General features: G+C 52.3%; 9 protein-coding genes across 9 annotated transcripts; 5 read left to right on the top strand and 4 right to left on the bottom strand.

Annotated features, from left to right (window-relative positions):
• Positions 1-1,052: 1,052 nt before the first annotated feature.
• Positions 1,053-1,838, top strand: J4E86_003028 (uncharacterized protein; the record flags this gene model as incomplete). Its single annotated transcript, XM_051443584.1, has 1 exon — positions 1,053-1,838. One exon carries the CDS (start codon positions 1,053-1,055, stop codon positions 1,836-1,838), a length of 786 nt encoding a protein of 261 aa, XP_051305079.1.
• A 630-nt stretch (positions 1,839-2,468) lies between these two features.
• On the top strand, positions 2,469-3,137 carry J4E86_003027 (uncharacterized protein; the record flags this gene model as incomplete). The annotated part of the gene is made up of 1 exon (XM_051443583.1): positions 2,469-3,137. One exon carries the CDS (start codon positions 2,469-2,471, stop codon positions 3,135-3,137), a length of 669 nt encoding a protein of 222 aa, XP_051305078.1.
• A 47-nt stretch (positions 3,138-3,184) lies between these two features.
• On the bottom strand, positions 3,185-5,110 carry J4E86_003026 (uncharacterized protein; the record flags this gene model as incomplete). The annotated part of the gene is made up of 1 exon (XM_051443582.1): positions 3,185-5,110. One exon carries the CDS (start codon positions 5,108-5,110, stop codon positions 3,185-3,187), a length of 1,926 nt encoding a protein of 641 aa, XP_051305077.1.
• A 441-nt stretch (positions 5,111-5,551) lies between these two features.
• On the top strand, positions 5,552-8,997 carry J4E86_003025 (uncharacterized protein; the record flags this gene model as incomplete). The annotated part of the gene is made up of 3 exons (XM_051443581.1): positions 5,552-6,049; positions 6,108-8,665; positions 8,724-8,997. The coding sequence occupies 3 exons, from the start codon at positions 5,552-5,554 to the stop codon at positions 8,995-8,997; spliced, it is 3,330 nt and encodes a 1,109-aa protein (XP_051305076.1).
• Positions 8,998-9,284: 287 nt separating this feature from the next.
• Positions 9,285-10,667, bottom strand: J4E86_003024 (uncharacterized protein; the record flags this gene model as incomplete). The annotated part of the gene is made up of 1 exon (XM_051443580.1): positions 9,285-10,667. One exon carries the CDS (start codon positions 10,665-10,667, stop codon positions 9,285-9,287), a length of 1,383 nt encoding a protein of 460 aa, XP_051305075.1.
• Positions 10,668-10,964: 297 nt separating this feature from the next.
• J4E86_003023 (uncharacterized protein) lies at positions 10,965-12,630 on the bottom strand (the record flags this gene model as incomplete). Its single annotated transcript, XM_051443579.1, has 4 exons — positions 10,965-11,587; positions 11,648-12,011; positions 12,065-12,519; positions 12,573-12,630. The coding sequence occupies 4 exons, from the start codon at positions 12,628-12,630 to the stop codon at positions 10,965-10,967; spliced, it is 1,500 nt and encodes a 499-aa protein (XP_051305074.1).
• Positions 12,631-13,809: 1,179 nt separating this feature from the next.
• J4E86_003022 (uncharacterized protein) lies at positions 13,810-15,406 on the top strand (the record flags this gene model as incomplete). The annotated part of the gene is made up of 2 exons (XM_051443578.1): positions 13,810-15,313; positions 15,366-15,406. The coding sequence occupies 2 exons, from the start codon at positions 13,810-13,812 to the stop codon at positions 15,404-15,406; spliced, it is 1,545 nt and encodes a 514-aa protein (XP_051305073.1).
• Positions 15,407-15,833: 427 nt separating this feature from the next.
• Positions 15,834-16,817, bottom strand: J4E86_003021 (uncharacterized protein; the record flags this gene model as incomplete). The annotated part of the gene is made up of 2 exons (XM_051443577.1): positions 15,834-16,229; positions 16,287-16,817. 2 exons carry the CDS (start codon positions 16,815-16,817, stop codon positions 15,834-15,836), a joined length of 927 nt encoding a protein of 308 aa, XP_051305072.1.
• A 1,029-nt stretch (positions 16,818-17,846) lies between these two features.
• On the top strand, positions 17,847-18,239 carry J4E86_003020 (uncharacterized protein; the record flags this gene model as incomplete). Its single annotated transcript, XM_051443576.1, has 1 exon — positions 17,847-18,239. One exon carries the CDS (start codon positions 17,847-17,849, stop codon positions 18,237-18,239), a length of 393 nt encoding a protein of 130 aa, XP_051305071.1.
• Positions 18,240-19,475: the final 1,236 nt, after the last annotated feature.

Here is a 19,475-nt window from a genome sequence, read left to right as displayed (position 1 = left end):
AGTCTCGCTCTACCTGCGCATGATGCGCGACACGACAGCCGTTGCAGACCAGGAAGGCACCCCGCTCGCGAGCGTGTGTTGCACAGGGTCGCAACTCACCGAAATGACGCTTCATCCCCGGGAGCAACTTTTGATCGCATGCTACTCCCGCATCGCGTCTTGCCAATACGCCAGCGCGCTGCCTACCCCGGAAAAAGACCGCGTAGTCGGTAATCCTCTGCTTCGTGTGTAGCGCTTCTTCCCAGTCATCTTTTCTCTTCCTGTCCCAAGCTTGGACGAGGTCTGGATAGTTGGCGGCGACGAAGTCTTTCCTTGCAGAGAGCGGCGGGGTCGTGACGATACCGGCGTTGTCAGGCTTGAAGCAGATCATGTCTAGATGTTGGGGGTGACGTCAGTCTGTGCCTCACATGTATTTGGTGCAGATTACATTACAGTAGGCGCCTTGATCAGCGATAATCGCAGTAGGTATGGGCAGCGGGGCGGAGGAGGGCGTGATCAGTCCGACGCTTCTGTGAATCGCCTCGATGTCTGGCGGAGAATTTGGGTTGGACATTGTAGTTGAGGTTGAAAGAATGGGGGTGGATACTGTGGGTATCGGGCCTGACAGTGAGGTTGATGTTCAGCGAAGGTCACGAAATCTCGGAGGTCACGTACGCTATGTCCGCAATACATTTACTCGCTTACCCTCACTTGTGCTTACGTTGGTATAGTTTTCACTTTGCGGTTGACCTCCGATACTATGCTTCTGTTGCCGGGCTGGTAGTGCGTGGAGCCATACTTGGGTGGGCATCTACTTCTCATGGAACAGCGCTAAAATATTTCCGACGAGCCTGGAACGATTACTGTAAAGCGAAGAAAAAACGAAAAGACGTTGAAAAGCCAAATTGAAGTTGCGAGACGCTCTGCGAACTCTACGTCACCTAACGTTGTTCGCTCCCTCCTGCAAGGATCTATTGTCGTCACAAACGCGACTTCAACCTTTGCGATTCTGCCTTCCGTTCCAAGTTCTTTTACCTTCTCCCACTTCTAACGGACAGCATATTACTCACAAAATGGCGGAACGCGAATACGGCGCTTCGCTAACTACAGTAACGGAAGCATCTAACATTATCTCGGTACTCAAGATCAACGTCGACGCATATCCATACAGTATCATCAGACGGCGTCCTCGTCACAACGCATCTGACGCGGTCAAATCTCTTCCAGACACTTCCAAACTCAAAGCACGATCAGACAGCCTGGTGACCGGCACTGAAGCGCGCCAGATTGCGAAAAAGGTCAGCGATTCTACCGTCACTCTACCGGCGTCCGGCAATGACCAGCCCGCTCCCACCTATGGTCCTTCTTTCTACTTCCGAGACAGCTTCTTTACCTTCAACCCCAACACCGTAGACTTGAACAGAATCGGCATTGTGTACGAGTACGGCGACTACTATTACATCTGTCTCGAACTACCACATCCTTCCTCCGGCGTATTTATGGAACAAAGCGGCTTCGTTCTCCGCACCGTTGTTGGACCTTACCTCGCGGCCGAGTGGGCATCGCTTACGAAGGAGCATATTGGAGAATATGGGATCGCTGTCTGCGGTGACGACAGAAGGTGGAAGGTTCACGGTCAAGTCCTGTGGGCTGTGCAAAATAGCTGCCGAAAGACGGCAACAGCCCTGTACCACACGCCTGGGTGGCTCAGTCAATGTCATGAAGAGGAAGTGAGGTATAACCTTGGTCGGTGGTTCAAGCAGGCAGTCTACTCGGTCTATCTTGACGAGAAGGAGAGAACGAATCCAAATGACGAGGAGGCAGACAAGTTCATGGAGGAGTTTATGGTGTTTGATTAGCGAGCATGGGCAGTACATGAGCAGGGTGGCTACAACCAAGATCTTTGGATTGTATAGGGAGATGTGAATGAATTTTGGAGGATACGGAGCCAGTGATATTGGCATTGGACTTTTCACAGGTCATATGAGCATCCAGTACTTCTGGCGGGTGGGCGCACCATTCTTCCTGGGTCTTCTTAGATCCCATGGTCAACAGTGCGATAAGCCCAATTCAACTCATCTATTTCCGAACTCATTAGGACCTTTTTGCTTTGCGTTTATTGTGAAAAAGCCAATCGCACTACTAGAATGAGCTATTTCGTATCGGGAGTATTCGCATTCACTCGGTGTCATGACTTTGATCGCTACCTAGCAGGGGTTTACGCTAGACTGGGACTATCTCTCTGAGCTATACGATACTTGCCACTGTACTCTTACAAAGGCACGGGATCGTATTCGATCAAAAGTGAATTCATATTCAAGCTGTGATCACCCTCTGGTGCCTAACACATGTCACAGCTGACGCTTCCCGCCACTCTCCTATCTAGATATATACTCGGCTACTATGCCCACATAATGTTACTAACACTCACAAAACCGGCTTACTCAACTTGTTAACACTCAAAGGACGACCTTCAACTTTGTTTCAATATGGACGCCCTATACCCCAGCGAATCCTGTCCCCGGAAAGCCCCGGCCGAGAAGCGTCGATGGAACTACGATGAGGAAAGCCAACTCATCCGTCTCATTGAGATAGAGACAATGACTTATGAACAAGCAGCGCAGGTTCTCAATCGTACCACACATGCTACTCAGCATCGTTACGCCATGATCCGACAAAGAGACGTGAGCGCCACCATAAACTGGACTCCCGAACTCGATGCCGCTGTGATCGACGGACACCGCCGCCTGCAGAAGCCCAAGGCTATCTCTCGCGAAATCAACGTCCCGATTGAAGCGATCCAATCTAGATGGCAAGCCCTCAAGGTTATGAAAAGAGTACCGCAGGATGTCATCGATCTACAGCGGCGCAAAAAGCTTTATGATTTCACTCCGGAAGATGACGAAGCGATTCTGCGTTTGTATGTAGAGGGTAAAGAGGACAAAGAGCTTGCGCAGATGTTGAAGATAAAGGGGAAGAGTCAGACAGAGGTAATAAACAGAAGAAGGAAGTTGGTCGCTGAGAGTTCGCCGATATACAGGCGATTAGTAAGTATGCGAAACAGTACGTTGGAGGAGAATGGGGTCAAAGTGGAGACGGAGGCACTGGAAGTGGCAGTGGGCAGAGATAAGTACGAGTGGATGGAGGAAGGAACATAAATTACTCATACGGAAGTTGTTGTAAGTAATTGTACGTGCTAGACATCTTACGCGCCTTTACCCTTACTACTGCTTCCTTTGATCTCATCATCAGCGTCCTGTGGAAACTGCACGCCCATCGCCCTCATCATGTTGCCCGCCGGGCCCGCCATACCAGCCTGTCCCTTGAACGCCTTTAGCATGTTATCAGCGAGATTGTAATCTTCGTCTAGGATATCGTCGTCATCATCCTCCTCGTCTTCTTCAGCGACCTCTTGAAGCTTCCCTTTGCCCTTTCCTTTGCTGTCGGACAGGAGACCTGTTCCGGGCTTGTGCTCCGATTTGGGGTTGACGTTTAGCGCACCATGGCTGAAGAGCTCAGCTTCCATCATCTCACTGAGTTTCTGGATCTCTTCGTCTTCTTCCTTCTCAGCGTCTTGTTCGAGCGCTAGTGCGCGAGCTTCCTCTGTGAGAATGGCTTTCTCCGCCGCGGGTAGCATCATGTACTTTTCGAAGGCTTGTTCGTATTCGGCATACTCCGCGTCGGCTTCTGCGTCGTCGTATTCATCCGTGTCATCCTCATCTTCGCTATTCTTGGCCTTTGCCTTGCTTGTGCCCTTGGTCTTGCTTTCGTTCTCGGCTGGCGAATCACTATCTTCTGGGTCTTCCCATCCTCTGCCGCCAGCGTCAGAGTCATTGTCAATATCCATGGGGTCCAGAACCCCATCAGCACCCTCAGCGCCTGCTTCGTTGTCGGCCAGGAAGTCGTTGAAGCGTGCAACCATCTTCTTCAAATTCTCCTCCGCATTTTTGTCACCAAACGCGTCTTTCGCGCCGCTTCCTTTGCCTTCGAGCTCCTTCTCAAACTCGGAGAAGTCGATATTGAGCCACCCTTCATCGTCTTCACGCTTGGGCCAACCGGCGATTTCGGCGTCGGTAGGAAGTGTGTCGTCACCACTTTCCAAGTCTTCTAGTAAAAGGGCGATCTCACGCGTCGGTTTGCGAGATGTGTATAAAGAGTGCGACAGAAGCATCTGCATGCCTGCTGTGATTTTGATACCGATCTCTGCCTTCTCGGTTGGTCTACCAGACTTGACGAGCTGCTCCAGTGCTGCGTCCCATGGCGCGGGCGGTTCCCAATGCTGACCGAGAAGCTGAGCGTAAAGAACTTTAGTGAAACGAACGCTGATGTCTACAAAGTCTTCCGGTGGGAAAGTGAGCGGAGTTTTGGACTTTTCGGGTTGAATGAGCCGGATGGAGATGGGATCTCGAAGATAGAAGGCTTCGACTACTGGTGCGATATACGACGGGTTGCTGTGCAGAATATGTGCAACCTTCCTTGGCAAAGGAAGAGTCGCGTGATGTTGATTCTCCGAGATGGCAGCCGGATAACCAGCCAGGCGATGAAAAGCCTCCTTTTCAACCTTGATGTACTGCTGTGGTCGTGCTGGTGTAGCGTCGATGATCTGAATAGCTTGTGCTTGAGTCAAAGGGCCGGGCTCCTCTTCTTTTCCGAGTGGTATAATTAGTAGGCGATGACTGTTGATCCAGACTCTGTTCTCGGCAACCTCAGGGCTCAGCCACTTCGGTAGTGCATTGGCAGCTTCGATCAGGAGGAACTCTCCATCGCTGTCATATATGCGTATCCATGCGTCCTTGAACTCTTTGCTTTGTTCACGTAGAAAGTAGACAATAAGCCATTCGTCTGCCACACTATCGCCGTAGTTAGAGCGTCCTTTGAGCAGCCACTGGTGTTCTTCGCGAACTAGATCGAGCTTGAGAGAGTCACGCTGCCATATGTACTCTTTGAGAAACTTCTTCTCTAATGCATTTAGAGCGCGTTGGAAAGCTTGTAACCGTTCTCTTGTCTGGACGTCTGAGAGCCTAGAATCGATGATGAAGACCATGTATTCCACGACATCATCGGGCAGCTTTTTGGGAAAGCCATCGAATCCTTCACCAAACCACTTAAGGTCGTCTTGTGGCCCGTCCATGGTCCAGGATATATATTCCGGATGGTGCTATCTTTGGTTTTCGGAGCCAGTCAGATGGATCTTGGCTTCGTTGTTGTTTCGAGACTGAGCCCAACGCTTGTGCGGGTATAGTCGGTTCGGTACTTTTAGGTTGTGTTTTCGTATTGCCACTGTTCTCGAGGGGCGGAAATGGATGTACTTAGTAGCAGAGGAGCATTTATCCTGGATTGAAGTCTCTGGTGTAGGCGGCAAAGAGGTAACGTGACTTCCAGACGCGCTTTTCGGGTCCTTGCCTGCATGGGCTAGCGGCGGGCAGTATCCCTGTCGTGGTCCAAGCGTCCCTAAACAAACAACATCTGGAGTATGATGAAGTGGAACATGATGCATCCGCACTGCTGAGGTGCGCCCCAAAGGACTTTTCTATTTCTCTCACTCATGCGCTGCTAGAGTACGTTCTATACCATGGCGCACCTACCGGACACGCCTCGCACCGAGGTTGGCGATATGACGCGCTTTACAGTCAACGAGCCCTCATTCAGCATGGAGGAGACATTCCATGCGCCGACAGACCGCGACAACCTCTTCAAACAGATGGGCGGCGCCCGAACCCCCCGACAGCCGCTTGCATCCCGACGCCAACAAACCGCGAAGAACGAATTCACGCCCATGCTGAAGAGCGCAACCGCGAATCGCACGCGCCAGGTCAACGGACTGCTCGACGGCAAGATTACGACGCCCGCCGCAATGAAGCCAGGCTTCCAAGTGAGCAATACGCCGCTGCCCGAGGCGAGCATGTACGACATACATTCCAGTTCCTTCGCCGATTCGGTCGATGGCCGGACACAGCTGCCAGACCCCAGCTCGAGTGCTATGAGCACGCCCACCGCGCTACCAAGAAGGGCAGAGGGCGAAATGGACAACGGAAACGGCAATGTGCTTACGCTGAGAGAGCAGGAAGCGGTATGTATATCCGGGCTCACCCGGCCACGACTACTCACAGGTTCTAACACAACTGCAGCGTCTGGAGCAGATCGACAAGGAAAACTTCGGACTAAAGCTCAAGATTCATTTCCTGGAAGAGAACCTGAAGAAGATGGGCCCCGAGTTCAACCGACAAGCCATGGAGGAGAACATCAACCTTAAGTCGGAGAAGGTCACGATGGCGCGCGATATCAAGAACTACTCGAAAGACCTCAAAGCCGCCGAGAGGGAACTAGACACATACAAACAGCAGCTACGGGAATACGCCGAGAAGGTCAAGCGACGGCACGTCGACGAAGGCATGCGGGAAGAGATGGACGAGCTCCGACGGCTAGCCGACGAACGCGCGGCCGAGGTGGAGCGTCTCGAAAGGAAGCTGGAAGAAGAGAGTGGCGACAGCGAGGAGCTGGACAAGGTCAGAGCAGAGTTGGACGAGGCACAAGCAGAGCTCAACCGACGGGACGAGATGCTAGACGACCAGGACGAACAGATCAAGGACTTGGAGGAGAAGCTGAAGAATGCGCAAAGTTCCCAGTCTGCCGGTGACGAGGAGAAGGACCGCCAACTTAGGGACCAAGCCGAACGCATCGCCGAGTTGGAAGAACAGCTGCAATCGGCCAAGCAGTCGCAAGAAGAAGACGCCACAGAAAAGGAGCGGCAGGTGGCTGAACAGGGCGAGAAGATCGAGGACCTCCAGGAACAACTTCGTGCCGTCGAGCGCGAGAAGGACGCTGAAATCAACGCCTTGAAGTCCAAGCTCGACAGCGCCGACGACAGCAAGGACCAGGAAATTCGGGAGTTGAACGAGAGCCTGGATGAAGCGGAACATGATCTCGAGGTCGCAGAGCAGCAAAAACGCCAGGAACTCTCTGTTCTCGAGGAGCGCCTACGTTCACTGGAGCGCGAAAAGGATGCCGAGCTCCGAGAGCTGCAGCGGCGCCTCCAAACCATTCAAAACGAGAAGGATGCTGAGATGGATGCACTGCGCGAACGTTTGGAGCTTGCGGAGTCTCAGGGAGACAACCAGGTTCAATTGGCGCAGCAATCCGCCAACGATGCCAGACAGAAGGTGGTCGAGATTACTCGTGAAAAGGGCGTTGAGATTGAACTACTGCAATCGAGGGTCGACGCTGCTGAATCCAGAGCTGATGAGCTAGACGACTTCCGGAAGCAGCACCAAGACGCTATGCAGCAGATTTCACGCCTACAACGGGAAGCATCCGCATACGAACAGCAGTTGCAACAGCTTCGACGTGAACTGAACCAGAAAGACCGCGATCTGGATGGGTTGGAAAGAGTACGACGTGAGCGCGATGATGCGACGCAGGAGCTTACCGGCCTTCGCTCAAACCTCAACAACAAAGATGCTCAGGTACAGTCGCTCAACAACGCCATACGAGAACGTGACAATCTTCGCCGTGAGCGCGACAACTTGGTTTCCAAGATGTCGAGCAAAGATGAGCAAGTGGAGGTTTTGCGCAGAGGCAACAACGACCGCGACACATTGGTAGCTACTCTGCGGCAGGAGCGTAAAGACATCGAGAGCGAACTGCGCAACTTACGGTCCGCTGTATCTGGCAAGGACACCCAGATCGAGGCGCTCCAGAAGATCACGCGCGAACGGGATGCACTATCTCGAGATCTTTCGAACTCGCAATCAACGTTGCAAGCTCGTGAGCGCGATATCGCCGGCCTGCAGAGGAAGATTGAAGCACAAGAGACAACACTCAAGGAGCTCAAACAACTCAGGAATGACCTTAGTGACAGGACCCGGGAGCTGGATACAGCGCGACGAACGATAACCGAGCGCGAGGCCGAGCTTGACGCGTTACGGAGCCATGCCGACGAGCCCGATACCCAAATCGATGTTATGCAGGACCTAGTACGCAAGCGCGACGACGAGCTAGAGAATTTGCGCGACGAGCTGAACGAGCAGAGGAGCCAAGTTGATGCCCTGCAACGACTTGCAGAGGAGCGCTTGGAAGCACTTGAGGAGCTCAAGGAGAACGCTCGCCGGGAGAAGGACGACTTCGAAGCTGAGATAGAAGTTCTGCAAGAGGATGCCGACGAAGTCGCCGAGGAGAAGGCCTCGCTCGAAGAGAAGATCACCGTTCTGGAATCTATGATACGCGAAAAGGAGAACGAAAACGGGGCCCTGCAATCTCAGACCCGTGCGGCACAGCGCGAACAAGAGGCCGCTCTTAAGAACCAGATTCGCGATCTTGAAGGACGGATCCGCGACAAGGATGCTCAACACCGCAAATCTCTATCTGAAGCCAAGTCGACAGCACGGGAACAGCAATCCGCCCTTGAGCGTCAACTACGAGACCTACAGTCTCACCTCCGTGAGAAGGAATCGCAGCTTCGTCTCATCCAAGCTTCCTCGAAGTCCATCCAACAAAAGGCCAACCAGGATGCGATTGATCTGGACGAACAGGCGGAAGCCCTTACTAAGCGCCATATCAAAGAGATCAACGGTCTCGCCAAGCAGATCCAGTTCCTCCGCGCACGATGCTCGCGAGCAGAGGCGTTCCGGGAAGCCCTTGGGTACCAAAAGAAGTTCTTCTTGATGCAGATTCAGACTTACAATGAATGGTATGTCTCCACCCCTTTACCAGAGACTCTGTGCAGTACAGCCACTAACACCTCCCAGCAATCAAGAAGACCTCAATCTCATCTCTCAGATGGGCATCACCCCCGACGTCACCGTTCACGACCGCCGACCCAAGCTCAAATCTGCAGCTCTCGCTGTCATCGCCGCCATTCGAATGCAAAAGCTGGCCGATGGGTGGGCCCAGAACAGGAAGATACATGAACAGCTCAAGGCGAAGTTGGAGAGCATGAGGCGAACTAGTGGAAGGGGCGCGGGCATGCCGACTAGCGCGAGGAAAAACTTAGGAGCCTCGCATCTGAGGATTGCGAGGTAGGACTTGCAGTACCCGTGAATGGTGGGAGGCGAAAGGCGTTCTTTGGTCATTACTATGCATGGCTTGGTGTTGATCATCATGGGATGGGTGTTGTGGTTTGCCACTGTTGACTTTAGCGTAGCGTTATTGCATGGAATGAAGTCATGACATCTGGATCTGATCTGCTCGGAATGCAGTGCATTGTAACGGTGTTGTTATTTCTTCAGGAAATTGGGTATCATAATCATTCCATCATCGCTGCGGCCACCAGCCTCTTCTCCATGCTGCTCCACTGCACAGTGTTCATCTCATTTCTTCCGAGTCATCCCACAGACGCCACAAGCACCTGCGTCCCCGGCGTTGATGTACTGGCTTCCCTCGCAAGCAGCGCTCTTGCATCGCCAGTGGTCGGGTACAAAGTCCTTCTTTAATACATTTGCGCAAGCGACGCATGTCAATGCTCCGGCCTCGTTCTCGAGGGAACATATGGGACAGGCAGAGCTCGGCGGTGGCTGGGGTTGTGAGGCGGCCGTGTTCGGTTTGGGACGGGGTTTGAAGACCTTTGGAAGAGAGTTGGCCGACCCTGCTGATGCTTGAGGGGTGGCAGTCGATCGCGAGGCGGTCTTTGATGCAGACTGAGTTTTCGTTGACTTCGGTGCTGATGGCTTGCTCGAGGCCTTGGACGATGACGCTGTCTTCTTCGCTGGTTTGTGCTGCGGCGCGAAACCTTGTATCTCGTCCATCTCCCTCCTTGCATCGCCATCTTTGTCGTCTTCGTCCTCGCAGATCTTGACCAGGGCGCGGCCTTTGTCGTCGAACATGCTCTTGCCATCTACGTCTACCGCTGCGCCGTCTTGATCGCCTTCGACAAACTCGTCTTCTGTTTCGCTTTCCGATGACGGTTCTTCTTTCTTTATCACGACTTCTTCCTCCTTCTTGACTGGCTCGAAACGTGCCAGTGCCGCTGCAGCTCTGAGATCTCGTCCTCGTGCGCTACCAGCGACCCTAGGCTTGCCTTTCTTTGGGGCGCCCTTCTCCAGCTTAACTTTTGTGTCGTCATCGGCACCCAATGCCTGGCCTCCAGCCCCAAACTTCTTCAGTATCCTTCGTTGCTTCCTCTCCGCATAGCTCAGCAGGGGCCTCTCCTTTCCACCCCTCTTTCTCTTGTTTCCCTTCCGTCCATATGTGCCACCACATAGATGCCCGGGTACATCCACAGCCTCGCCATCGCTCGCTTGTAAGGCTCCCGTATCCAGATCTCTACCCCTACCCCACAGTCCTTCGCCAGTGTACCCTTTTGTCCAGAGCGCCCTCAATTCCACCGCGTAGCCATCTCGAACCTTCCAGAAAGCCTTCGAATGATTCATCTGTTTGCAGTGCGCAAGCTCATGTACCATGACCATCTCCACCATCCTCTGGGGCAGCCATCTTCCATTTCGGTCCCTGAGCACCAGTTGTATGACCTCGCCAGCGTTAAAGTTGCGGCCGACAAACTCGGTGTTGTATGGGAATTCTTCAAGCGCCTGAACAAGGATCATATGCGATTTCATAAAGGGATAACATATTGCTGCGACGCGGTTCAGGATGTTTTCCGCCGTGGACGATGTCGGACCGGGCAGTGTGCGTATGAAGTTTATGTGCGCGTTCGGGCGTTGGGTGCGCTCGTTGATGCGCTCGAAGCCGAGGACCATTGTAGGATTTTGCGCATGCGATGACCGGCTTTCAAACGGAGAGGGGTTTAGGAACGGGTGTTGAGTCTAGGATTGCAGTAGTGGTCGCGGAAGGTGCTGCTGGGTGGCGGTTGCTGAGACGGAGATAAGCGTGGAGCGGTGTTAACCCGACGCGACGCGACTATGACACGCTGCGTCATCACCCATCGCCCAAGATCTCATCTGGGTAGGAGCATCATCACCCTCCAAATAACCGCATTGCATGTGTAGCGATACATCGGAATGGTACATATTCCAAATCATCCACTAAAAGTAAGTCTACAAGAACGTGCCCAAGTTAACATGGACAGCTTTCACTTGCGTGTACGCAGACAGCGCATACGCGCCCAGTTCCCTCCCAATACCGCTCTGCTTGTAGCCACCGAACGGGATACCGAAATGCGAGTCCTGACTGCTGTTGATCCAAACCATACCCGCCTCGATCGCACCTGCCACGCGGTGGCCCCTCATAATGTCCCGAGTGAACACAGCCGCTCCTAATCCGAACTCCGTATCGTTCGCCTTCTCGACCGCTTCGTCTTCTGTCTTGAAGCTCTGAATAACAACAAAAGGACCGAAAATCTCTTCGCGCACAATCCTCATATCATTGCTGCAGTTGGCAAACACAGTCGGCTCGACGAAGTATCCCTTCTCTGGTATGCCGCTCTGCTGGCCGCCGAAGACGAGCTCAGCTCCGTCTGACTTCGCTGTGTCGAGGTATGCAAGGATCTTCTCTTGGGCAGCTTTGCTGACTTGAGGTCCATGGTTGGTGTCAGCATCGAATTGCGAACCAATCTTGGTACTCTCTTTGGTCTGCTTCTTGAACGCTTCGAGGAACTTGTCGTAGATGGTGTCCTGGACATAGAGCCGGGATGTTGCTGTGCAGACTTGACCCATGTTACCTTGACGGCTTGGTTAGTCCTGTGTACGGCAAGTGAAGTTGCAAAGAGAAGGGAGCTTACCCATGATACCCATGTGCGACCACTTCACAGCCTGTTCGAGATCGCAGTCATCGAATACAAGAAGTGGGCTCTTGCCGCCAGTCTCCAAAGTGATGTTCTTCAGGTTCGTTGCTGCTGCCTTCATGATGGCTCGGCCGGTAATGGTGCTTCCTGTGAAAGCAATCTTGTCGACATTCGGATGTTCAGAAAGCCGTGAGCCTGCGCTCTTGCCGTAGCCGTTGACGATGTTAACCACACCTGGAGGGAAGCCAGCTTCCTTGATCAAGGTGGCCAGGAATAGTGCCCCAAGTGGTGTCTGCTCTGCTGGCTTGAGCACAACGGTGTTTCCGCAAGCTAATGCTGGACCGAGTTTCCAAGCAGCCATCTATGAGGCTTGTTAGGTTTGAATTACACCAGCCGGAGTCGATGGATACATACCATGACAGGGAAGTTCCATGGGATTATCTGTCCACAGACACCAAGGGGTTCGTGTTTGGTATAAGCCAGCTTCGCATTGCTCGTCTCAATCGTCTGCCCATACACCTTGTCCGCCCATCCTGCGTAGTATCTGAAGACCGAGATAGTCTCAGCGACGTCTTCGTCCATGGCTTGCTGGTAAGGCTTGCCGTTGTCCCACGCATCGACGGTAGCAAGAATATGGCTGTTCTTCTCGCAGAGGTCACCGAGCTTCCACAGCAGTTGGCCTCGTTCGGCGGCAGAAATGTCGCGCCATGCTGATGACTTGAAGGCAGCTCGTGCTGCGGCGACTGCAGCATCTACGTCATCCTCGTTCCCGGCGGAGACCTTTGCGATGACGGACTCGTCGTACGGATTTATCGACTCTAGTGTTGAGCCGGATTTGGAGGGGACAAATTCGTTGTTGATGAAGAGACCTAACCAATGTTAGTTGTTCACGCCTACAATATTGGGAGTTGTTGATGCTTACCAGTGGGCTGCGTCCACTTCGCGCCATTAGGTGCTGTAAGGTCGATCGACTGGGCCATTGTGGAAAATATGTGTGCGGCAAAAGAAGGGTCAAGATGCAGAGAGTGTTATACAACGAGGATAGAAAATTACAACTCGTGGACAGAGCTGGACATTTGGTCTTCATATCCTGCGCTCTCGATCAACGCGTCTACACCACACCCACCCCGTACCGAGGTTGCGCAAAGACGTTTGTCCCACATCGTCATAATCAGGTTCGCGACCACTATCATACTATCCCAAGAAGCTATGCCCATTAAATTTCCCAAAACAGACAAGAACCTGACCAAGACGCGCTGCCGAAGGCATGTGGTGGTTTCCTGAATGTGGGTCCATCAACAAGGCGTCCACAGGCAGACTCGGAACTCCAGAGGAACACTTTGGCGTCGACTTGTTCAAGATGTCCACATTTTGCGCTGGCCAGTGACTTCCTCAAGTGATAAGGTAGTCTGCGTTTCTCAAGGCCATCTTTGCCCGTTAACTTGCCATCTTTGGCTTAGTACCACACTAATGCAGAGGCTCCACTGTCAGGGCCCAAATGTCAGATCGGCATCTCGAGCACGCAAGCACACGCTTTGACATTGCCCTCCAAACTGCTCTCCCGGGCATAGTCGTTATCCAGACCTTCGAGACGTTTCTGGTATGTTTCCAGCGGCACGGATCTGACGGCGCATCTAAGGCTTGAGCGAAAGATAAGCTTTTACTTAACAAAGTCATGTGCGAGCGCTCTACACGCGAAATCTGGGGCCCCGGAAACGACTACCAGAGGCCTATCATCCTTCCAAAACAGGGCATCGCTGCACCATGCACAAGGGAAAACCGAGCACTCTGGAGCCTACATTGACGCTAGAACTTCCGGTTTGGTTGTTTTATCATATGGTAGTCCGCAAAACTATTCAAGCCACCGCTTATCTCGAAGCGATGTTCTGACGAGTCAGTAGAGATGCAGTCAATACAGGCTTGACCTCGAATCAAGACACTTCAGTCCGGGGTAGAGAGCCAGTATGGACGGTGCTCGCTATCTGTGGACAATGAACTATCGTCATATCTTATCATGTTGGACGCCACATTGTCGAGCATAGCGCATGTACGGCATGAGATGGAACTGCCTGTAACAGCTATATTCATTCACCTCGTGCAGAAACTCGACGCCGCATCATTCCTGCCCTTTTGATTTCGAGAATCGTCTTTTTCCCACTATGTCGGCGACCAACAGCGAGAAGAAGCTCGGCAATCCAATGGGCCCGGTGACTACGCGCGAGGAGGGTGTCGTTGAGCACGTCCATTTGGGATACGACGCGCAGCTCACGAAGAACCGGTCACTCATTAGCGTTCTGGGTATGTGTCTTGCCATCGTGGCTGTACCTTACGGTATTGGCGGTCCCTTGATGAGCGCCATCTACGGTGGTGGCCAACTGTCAATATTCGTCGGCGTACTGGTTGTCCTGTTCTTCAATGGCTGTGTCGCGATTTCGCTTGCAGAGCTGGCATCACGGTATCCAACATCTTCTGGTGTGTACTACTGGTCGTATCGGCTCTGTGGTCAGCGCAAGAGGACACGCAAGATCGTCTCATTTCTGACAGGCTGGTTCTGGCTCATCGGAAACTGGACCATTGCACTGTCCGTCAACTTCGGTTTTGCTTCCCTTATCGCGGCGACGGTATCAATCTACAACCCAGAGTGGGTAGCATCGGACTGGGAACTGCTTCTCATCTTCTACGCGCTGTGTCTGCTGGTCTTCCTTGTTTGCTCATTGGGAGACAAGCTGCTACCGTATGTGGACTCCGTGGCCGCGGTATGGAACTTCATCACCATCATCGCACTTCTGGTTGCTCTATCGGTCCGCGCTCAGCAAGGTCGACATTCAGTCTCCTACGCGCTCGGCAACTACGACAGCAGTTTCTCGGGCTGGGGTACGGGTTTTACGTTCTTCATCGGCCTCCTTCCACCAGCATACGCCTTCTCCGCCATCGGCATGGTGACATCAATGACGGAAGAGTGCGCTCAGCCCGAAATTGAAGTCTCTCGTGCTATCGCCCTCTGCATACCCTTTGGTGGGCTCGCATCGCTCCTGTTCGTCCTGCCGCTATGCTTTACGCTACCGCCGCTCGAAGACATCCTCAACGCACCCTACGGCCAAGCGCTACCGTACATCATATATTCTATCATGGGCTCGAAGACAAGAGCGCTGATATTGATGATAATGATACTATTTGTCACTCTCTTCTGCGCCATCGCAATCACGACTGCTGCTTCACATTGCACATGGGCGTTCAGCCGCGACAACGCGCTTCCCCTCGCTGGCCTCTGGACGCGCACTATCGCCGACCGGCCCATCTACTCGCTCACGCTCGTCACAGTCATCGAGATGCTACTCGGTCTCATCAATCTTGGTTCCAGCAGCGCGTTCACCGCTTTCGCATCAGTCGGCGTCATCGCACTCGCCATCGGGTACCTCGTTCCTATCGCTATCTCTCTCTTCACCGGTAGGAGAGAAGTCGCACATGCAAAGTGGAATGTTGGTGGTCTGGTGGGCACCGCAGCAAACATCGGTGCTGTGGCATGGATCCTCTTCGAATTGGTGCTCTTTAGCATGCCAACTGCGCTTCCTGTTACCGAGGTTTCGATGAACTACGCTAGTGTCGTATTGATCGGCTTTGCGTGTTTGAGCGGGCTATGGTATGCGCTCTCTGGCAGAAACAGTAAGTATCAACGTGTTCATGTTTGGCTGGTGACTTTGCTGACCATGAACAGAATTCAGGGGCCCGCCTGATGAGGTTGATGATGTCTACTAATGTGGCGAATCTTCTTGCTCTCGTAGGCTAGTGATGTACTTCGCTTCGCGCCGCCGTTGGGGTAGCTTGCAGTATACATACTGTCAGATCTTGCCAAGTCGATAGTTTCTAAATTGATGTATATTTCTATTTGATCATGTTGTCTATAACAGCGAGACGCAAACTGCACCCATGCCTGGTGCTAATCGTGATTTCTTTTTTATCTAAAAGGTGCAGCACTGGAAGGTTGCGCTTTCGCTATAGCGATCGCGTGATGTACATGGGTAGTTCTACAGAGAGTCCCAAGCTAGAAGCTTAGGCTTTATCGGCCAAGCATGGCAAATACGAAAGCATTCATCGGTGGTGTGGATCTCGAGAGCATCGCAAGAACTCTATAGTATGCAATAAAGTATATTCATACTAGACACCTACAGGCAATGGTGTACACTCAAAAAGGGAACTCACCCTCCGGCTTCTCTAACACCCCACTATCAACTTGCTTCCTATGTTCCTCATCCAGATACGGAAGCAACAAACCTTCCCAATGCTCTCGTCCTTTGTAGTAACTGACAGTCTCATCCCACCCCCTGATCGCCTCGGCCAGTCTTCCTGGCACATGCGGCTCCTTCGCAATGGTCGTCACCGGCTCGAAGTACGTTCTGATGGTGAAGAGTAGAGCTTTGGACTTTGGCAGACGTCGCAGAGATTGCCGTTCGGAGCGGAAGTGGATGTCTTCGACACGGAGACCTTTGGAGTTGGCAGTGGCCCAGGAAGCAACCGCGTTGGAGTTCTGATCGCCCATGCGGTGTGACCATGCGAGACCGTCGTCCAGTTGGATGAAGAACTACAGATCTATCAGCACTGGTACCTCATTATTTGTAGTGACGTTGGTGCTACTTACGTTATTCCGAATGACAGGCTTCTCACACGTCATATTTGCGAAGAAACGATTCATGGCCTTTTGCAACTTCTCTTGGTAATGAGGTACACCGGCTTCGATATGGAGTTCGTCGAGCGACATGCGGTATTTCTCAGTCAAACGCCAGAACCCAGGTAGGCAGACCGCGCCCGCATCGATGTGGTATTGGCCATCGTCATTCAATACCATGACTACGAGATCGTCCTGGACGAGCTTTGCTGCGGTAACCATAGCTTCCGTCGGGTTCGGTGCTGGGTATTGAAATTCTTCACCAGTGACTGTGTTATGAAGGATGTTGCCGTGCAATTGGAAGACTTCCGGATAGCGATGCGTGAGATATTGCGTCAGTTCTTCCAGGACCTCAAAGCATGCGAGGCGCGTGACTTCGTTGTCGACATATTGTACCCGGGATTTGACGTCCTTCTCGAGCTCCCGAACCTTGGCGTCGTGATAAGGGATAAAATTCGAATCCATTTCAATCCATTGGTTCCAATTCATTTTCCGGATCCCCATTGTTACAAAGTTTGGTCCATGGCGGAAGGGTCGATAGAGCTTGGGATCTGTAAGCTCAAGTTTGTAGTCTTCCGCCGGCTGCGGTAACGGTGTTTTGAATGGTATAGATGGGACTTGGAAAGGTCAGTCCTGTTCAAATTGAAGATATTCTGATCAACTGCACCTTTTTGCTTCACGTCGTAAGATGGAGAGAGTTTTTTGCTCGAAGTCTTCTTCGTCCGCCATACCAGGCCAACCGCAAGTACAACCAAGAACGCCGCAAAGCCCAGAGGCGTCAAGACTGGGTTGATCGATAACATGTACATTAGGTAGTAGTATTTCCCCGTGCGCTGCTTCCGACGACGCTTCAAGCAGACGACAAGAGCAGTTAAATGCTAGATCATCGTGAGATGGACGTTGACAATGCCGAATGACACCATTGGCGACTATCTACACCTTAGCGTAGGATCGCGTGTATAGGTTTGCAGAGAAATGTGGGTCAAGAAATGGCCGCTGTACTTGCCATGCTGGGTATAGCTCGAACTGCAAGGCATCGCCACGCTAAACCCCGGTCCCATATCTCGTGGCGGAAACGAGGCCTGGTAACCTTCCATGTTGAGATGTTCCGTGATTCCAGCGTTATCATTCATATCGGAGATAGAAGCTTGTTTGTTTGTGTCAGATATGTAGTGCGGGGACGCTCCACTTCCGTTCGTCAAGGAGAGCAATTCAACCATAGCGAGCTTGCCTATACCAGAGCGAGGCAAATACCGGGCAATTTTGAGTTATTGGCCTCTCGATTGAACATTCTTGTCGTAGTCTGGGGCTTGACTCCAGTGCGATGACGCGGAGCTGTGTTGCGAACATACATTACGGGACCCAACAGCGGAAATACGCCCCATACGATGCATAGGCCTATAAGTCGCGATCATCCCCAAGACTGTGTTATAAGCTTCTTCGCCCGACTCCTTCTTGACTAGAACACTTGTCACCGACTTCTTCTTCATTTAGCCTCAAACGCAGCTCACTATCGACGTTGAGATCTTCACTATGGCAACGTTCGGAAACTACGCTGGAACCGAATCCAAGTCGAAAGCTTTCCATTACTCGCAAGCTGTCAAAGTAGGAAACGTCGTCCGTATTTCCGGCCAGGGTGGTTGGGATGCGGAAGGGAACGTAGCACCGACCGCCGCAAAGCAAGTGGAGCTAGCGCTTGAGAACATTGAGAAGGCGCTACAATCTGTCGAAAAGGGCGTGTCCTGGAAGAACGTATACGCTATTCGATCGTACCACACAAATATCGACGAGTCTGCGGACCTATGTATCGAAGGCTGGCGACGCGTCATGCCTGATCACCGACCGGTATGGACATGTGTCGAGATTACCAAACTTGGTATCGAGGGCATGCAAGTCGAAATCGAGGTGGAGGCTCTCGTTGAGTAGGAGTGAGGGAGGCGGTACTCAGACATTGGTAACATGCTGGGATACGGGCACCAAGGGTGGCTACAATTCCTGTCGCATTTGCTGCATACACACTCTTCAATCTTAACAACTAGATAGTCCTCAGAGTCATGTATACATCTAGTCTGGAATCTCTGTATAATGCGACATGAATTATGGCCGCCCCTGGTGAAAACACTAGACAGTTGAGCAAGTGGCTGGTGGTCGTAGGGCTTGGAGGCGTTTTGACGGAACTATCGCAATCTTCTGTTATAGCAAAAACCGATGAATTCTCTCATATAACCAATGTACACATGGCAGTGTTCTTGAAACTTCCGCTCCACGTAGTAGGACTACGAGAAGGTTGCCAGAGTGCCTCCAAAGTTGCCCGAATAGACAACACGGACTCGAATCGCAGATTGTTGTGTATGTTCCCCAAAATCTTCATCACACATTCCCGATGGGCTTCCAAGAGTGAATGTGCGCCAGCTACATAGAGTGGGAAAAGAGCACAGTTCTGCGCTTTAGATCTCGTATCCATGCCTTGTATACACTCTAGACACGCATGGACATGCTGTTGAAGAAGAAAGTGTTTCGTGGGAATGTCGTGAATAGCGCTGTAAAGGTATATGAGGCCTGCGTGCTGGAAACAACGGACAAGTGAAAGCGATGCCGTTGTAACAGGGCTTAGCAGGTCTTGTCCTGCGTCTCCATCTGGACACTCTAGCTTGGAGTACGTTGGCTGAAGCGCGTGCTCAAAGGCCTGCGCCTTCTCGACGCAAACTTCGGCTCCAGTTTGTAGCTCGTGGCGGTAGAAGCTCATCTCAGCCAATGTGGATAGAACAGACCCAAGTGATGTAGTGCCAGGGACGACTTCCCACCACACTGATCCTGACTCCATTGTCTCCCAAATGCAGGCTGGGAACGAAGGTTTTCTGTCTTGAAGCAAGGCGTCTGTCAGATCAGTGGATGCTAGTTCCGAGAGTAGCATTCTAGTCATTCTGTCTGACGATGACCATGCTGCTCGAAAGCCGCCCATTGCGTTGATGATTGCGATCGCTCCTGCAAGGTGACAACCGGTCGAAGCGTCATCTGACATGCAGTTGACATAGCCTTCCAGGAAGTACAAAAGCAGCACCGCAACTAAAAGTGCGGAGAGCGCAGCACCATCGGATTGCTCGCTGCTCAGTTGGCCGCGGATAACTGACAAGCAATGCAAGCGTCTCCTCTCAAGAGTCT

Source organism: Alternaria arbusti (genome assembly GCF_024043155.1).
Source record: "Alternaria arbusti strain BMP 1465 chromosome Unknown scaffold_3, whole genome shotgun sequence".
Taxonomy (NCBI): domain Eukaryota; kingdom Fungi; phylum Ascomycota; class Dothideomycetes; order Pleosporales; family Pleosporaceae; genus Alternaria; species Alternaria arbusti.
This window is presented reverse-complemented; position numbering and strand designations above follow the sequence as displayed.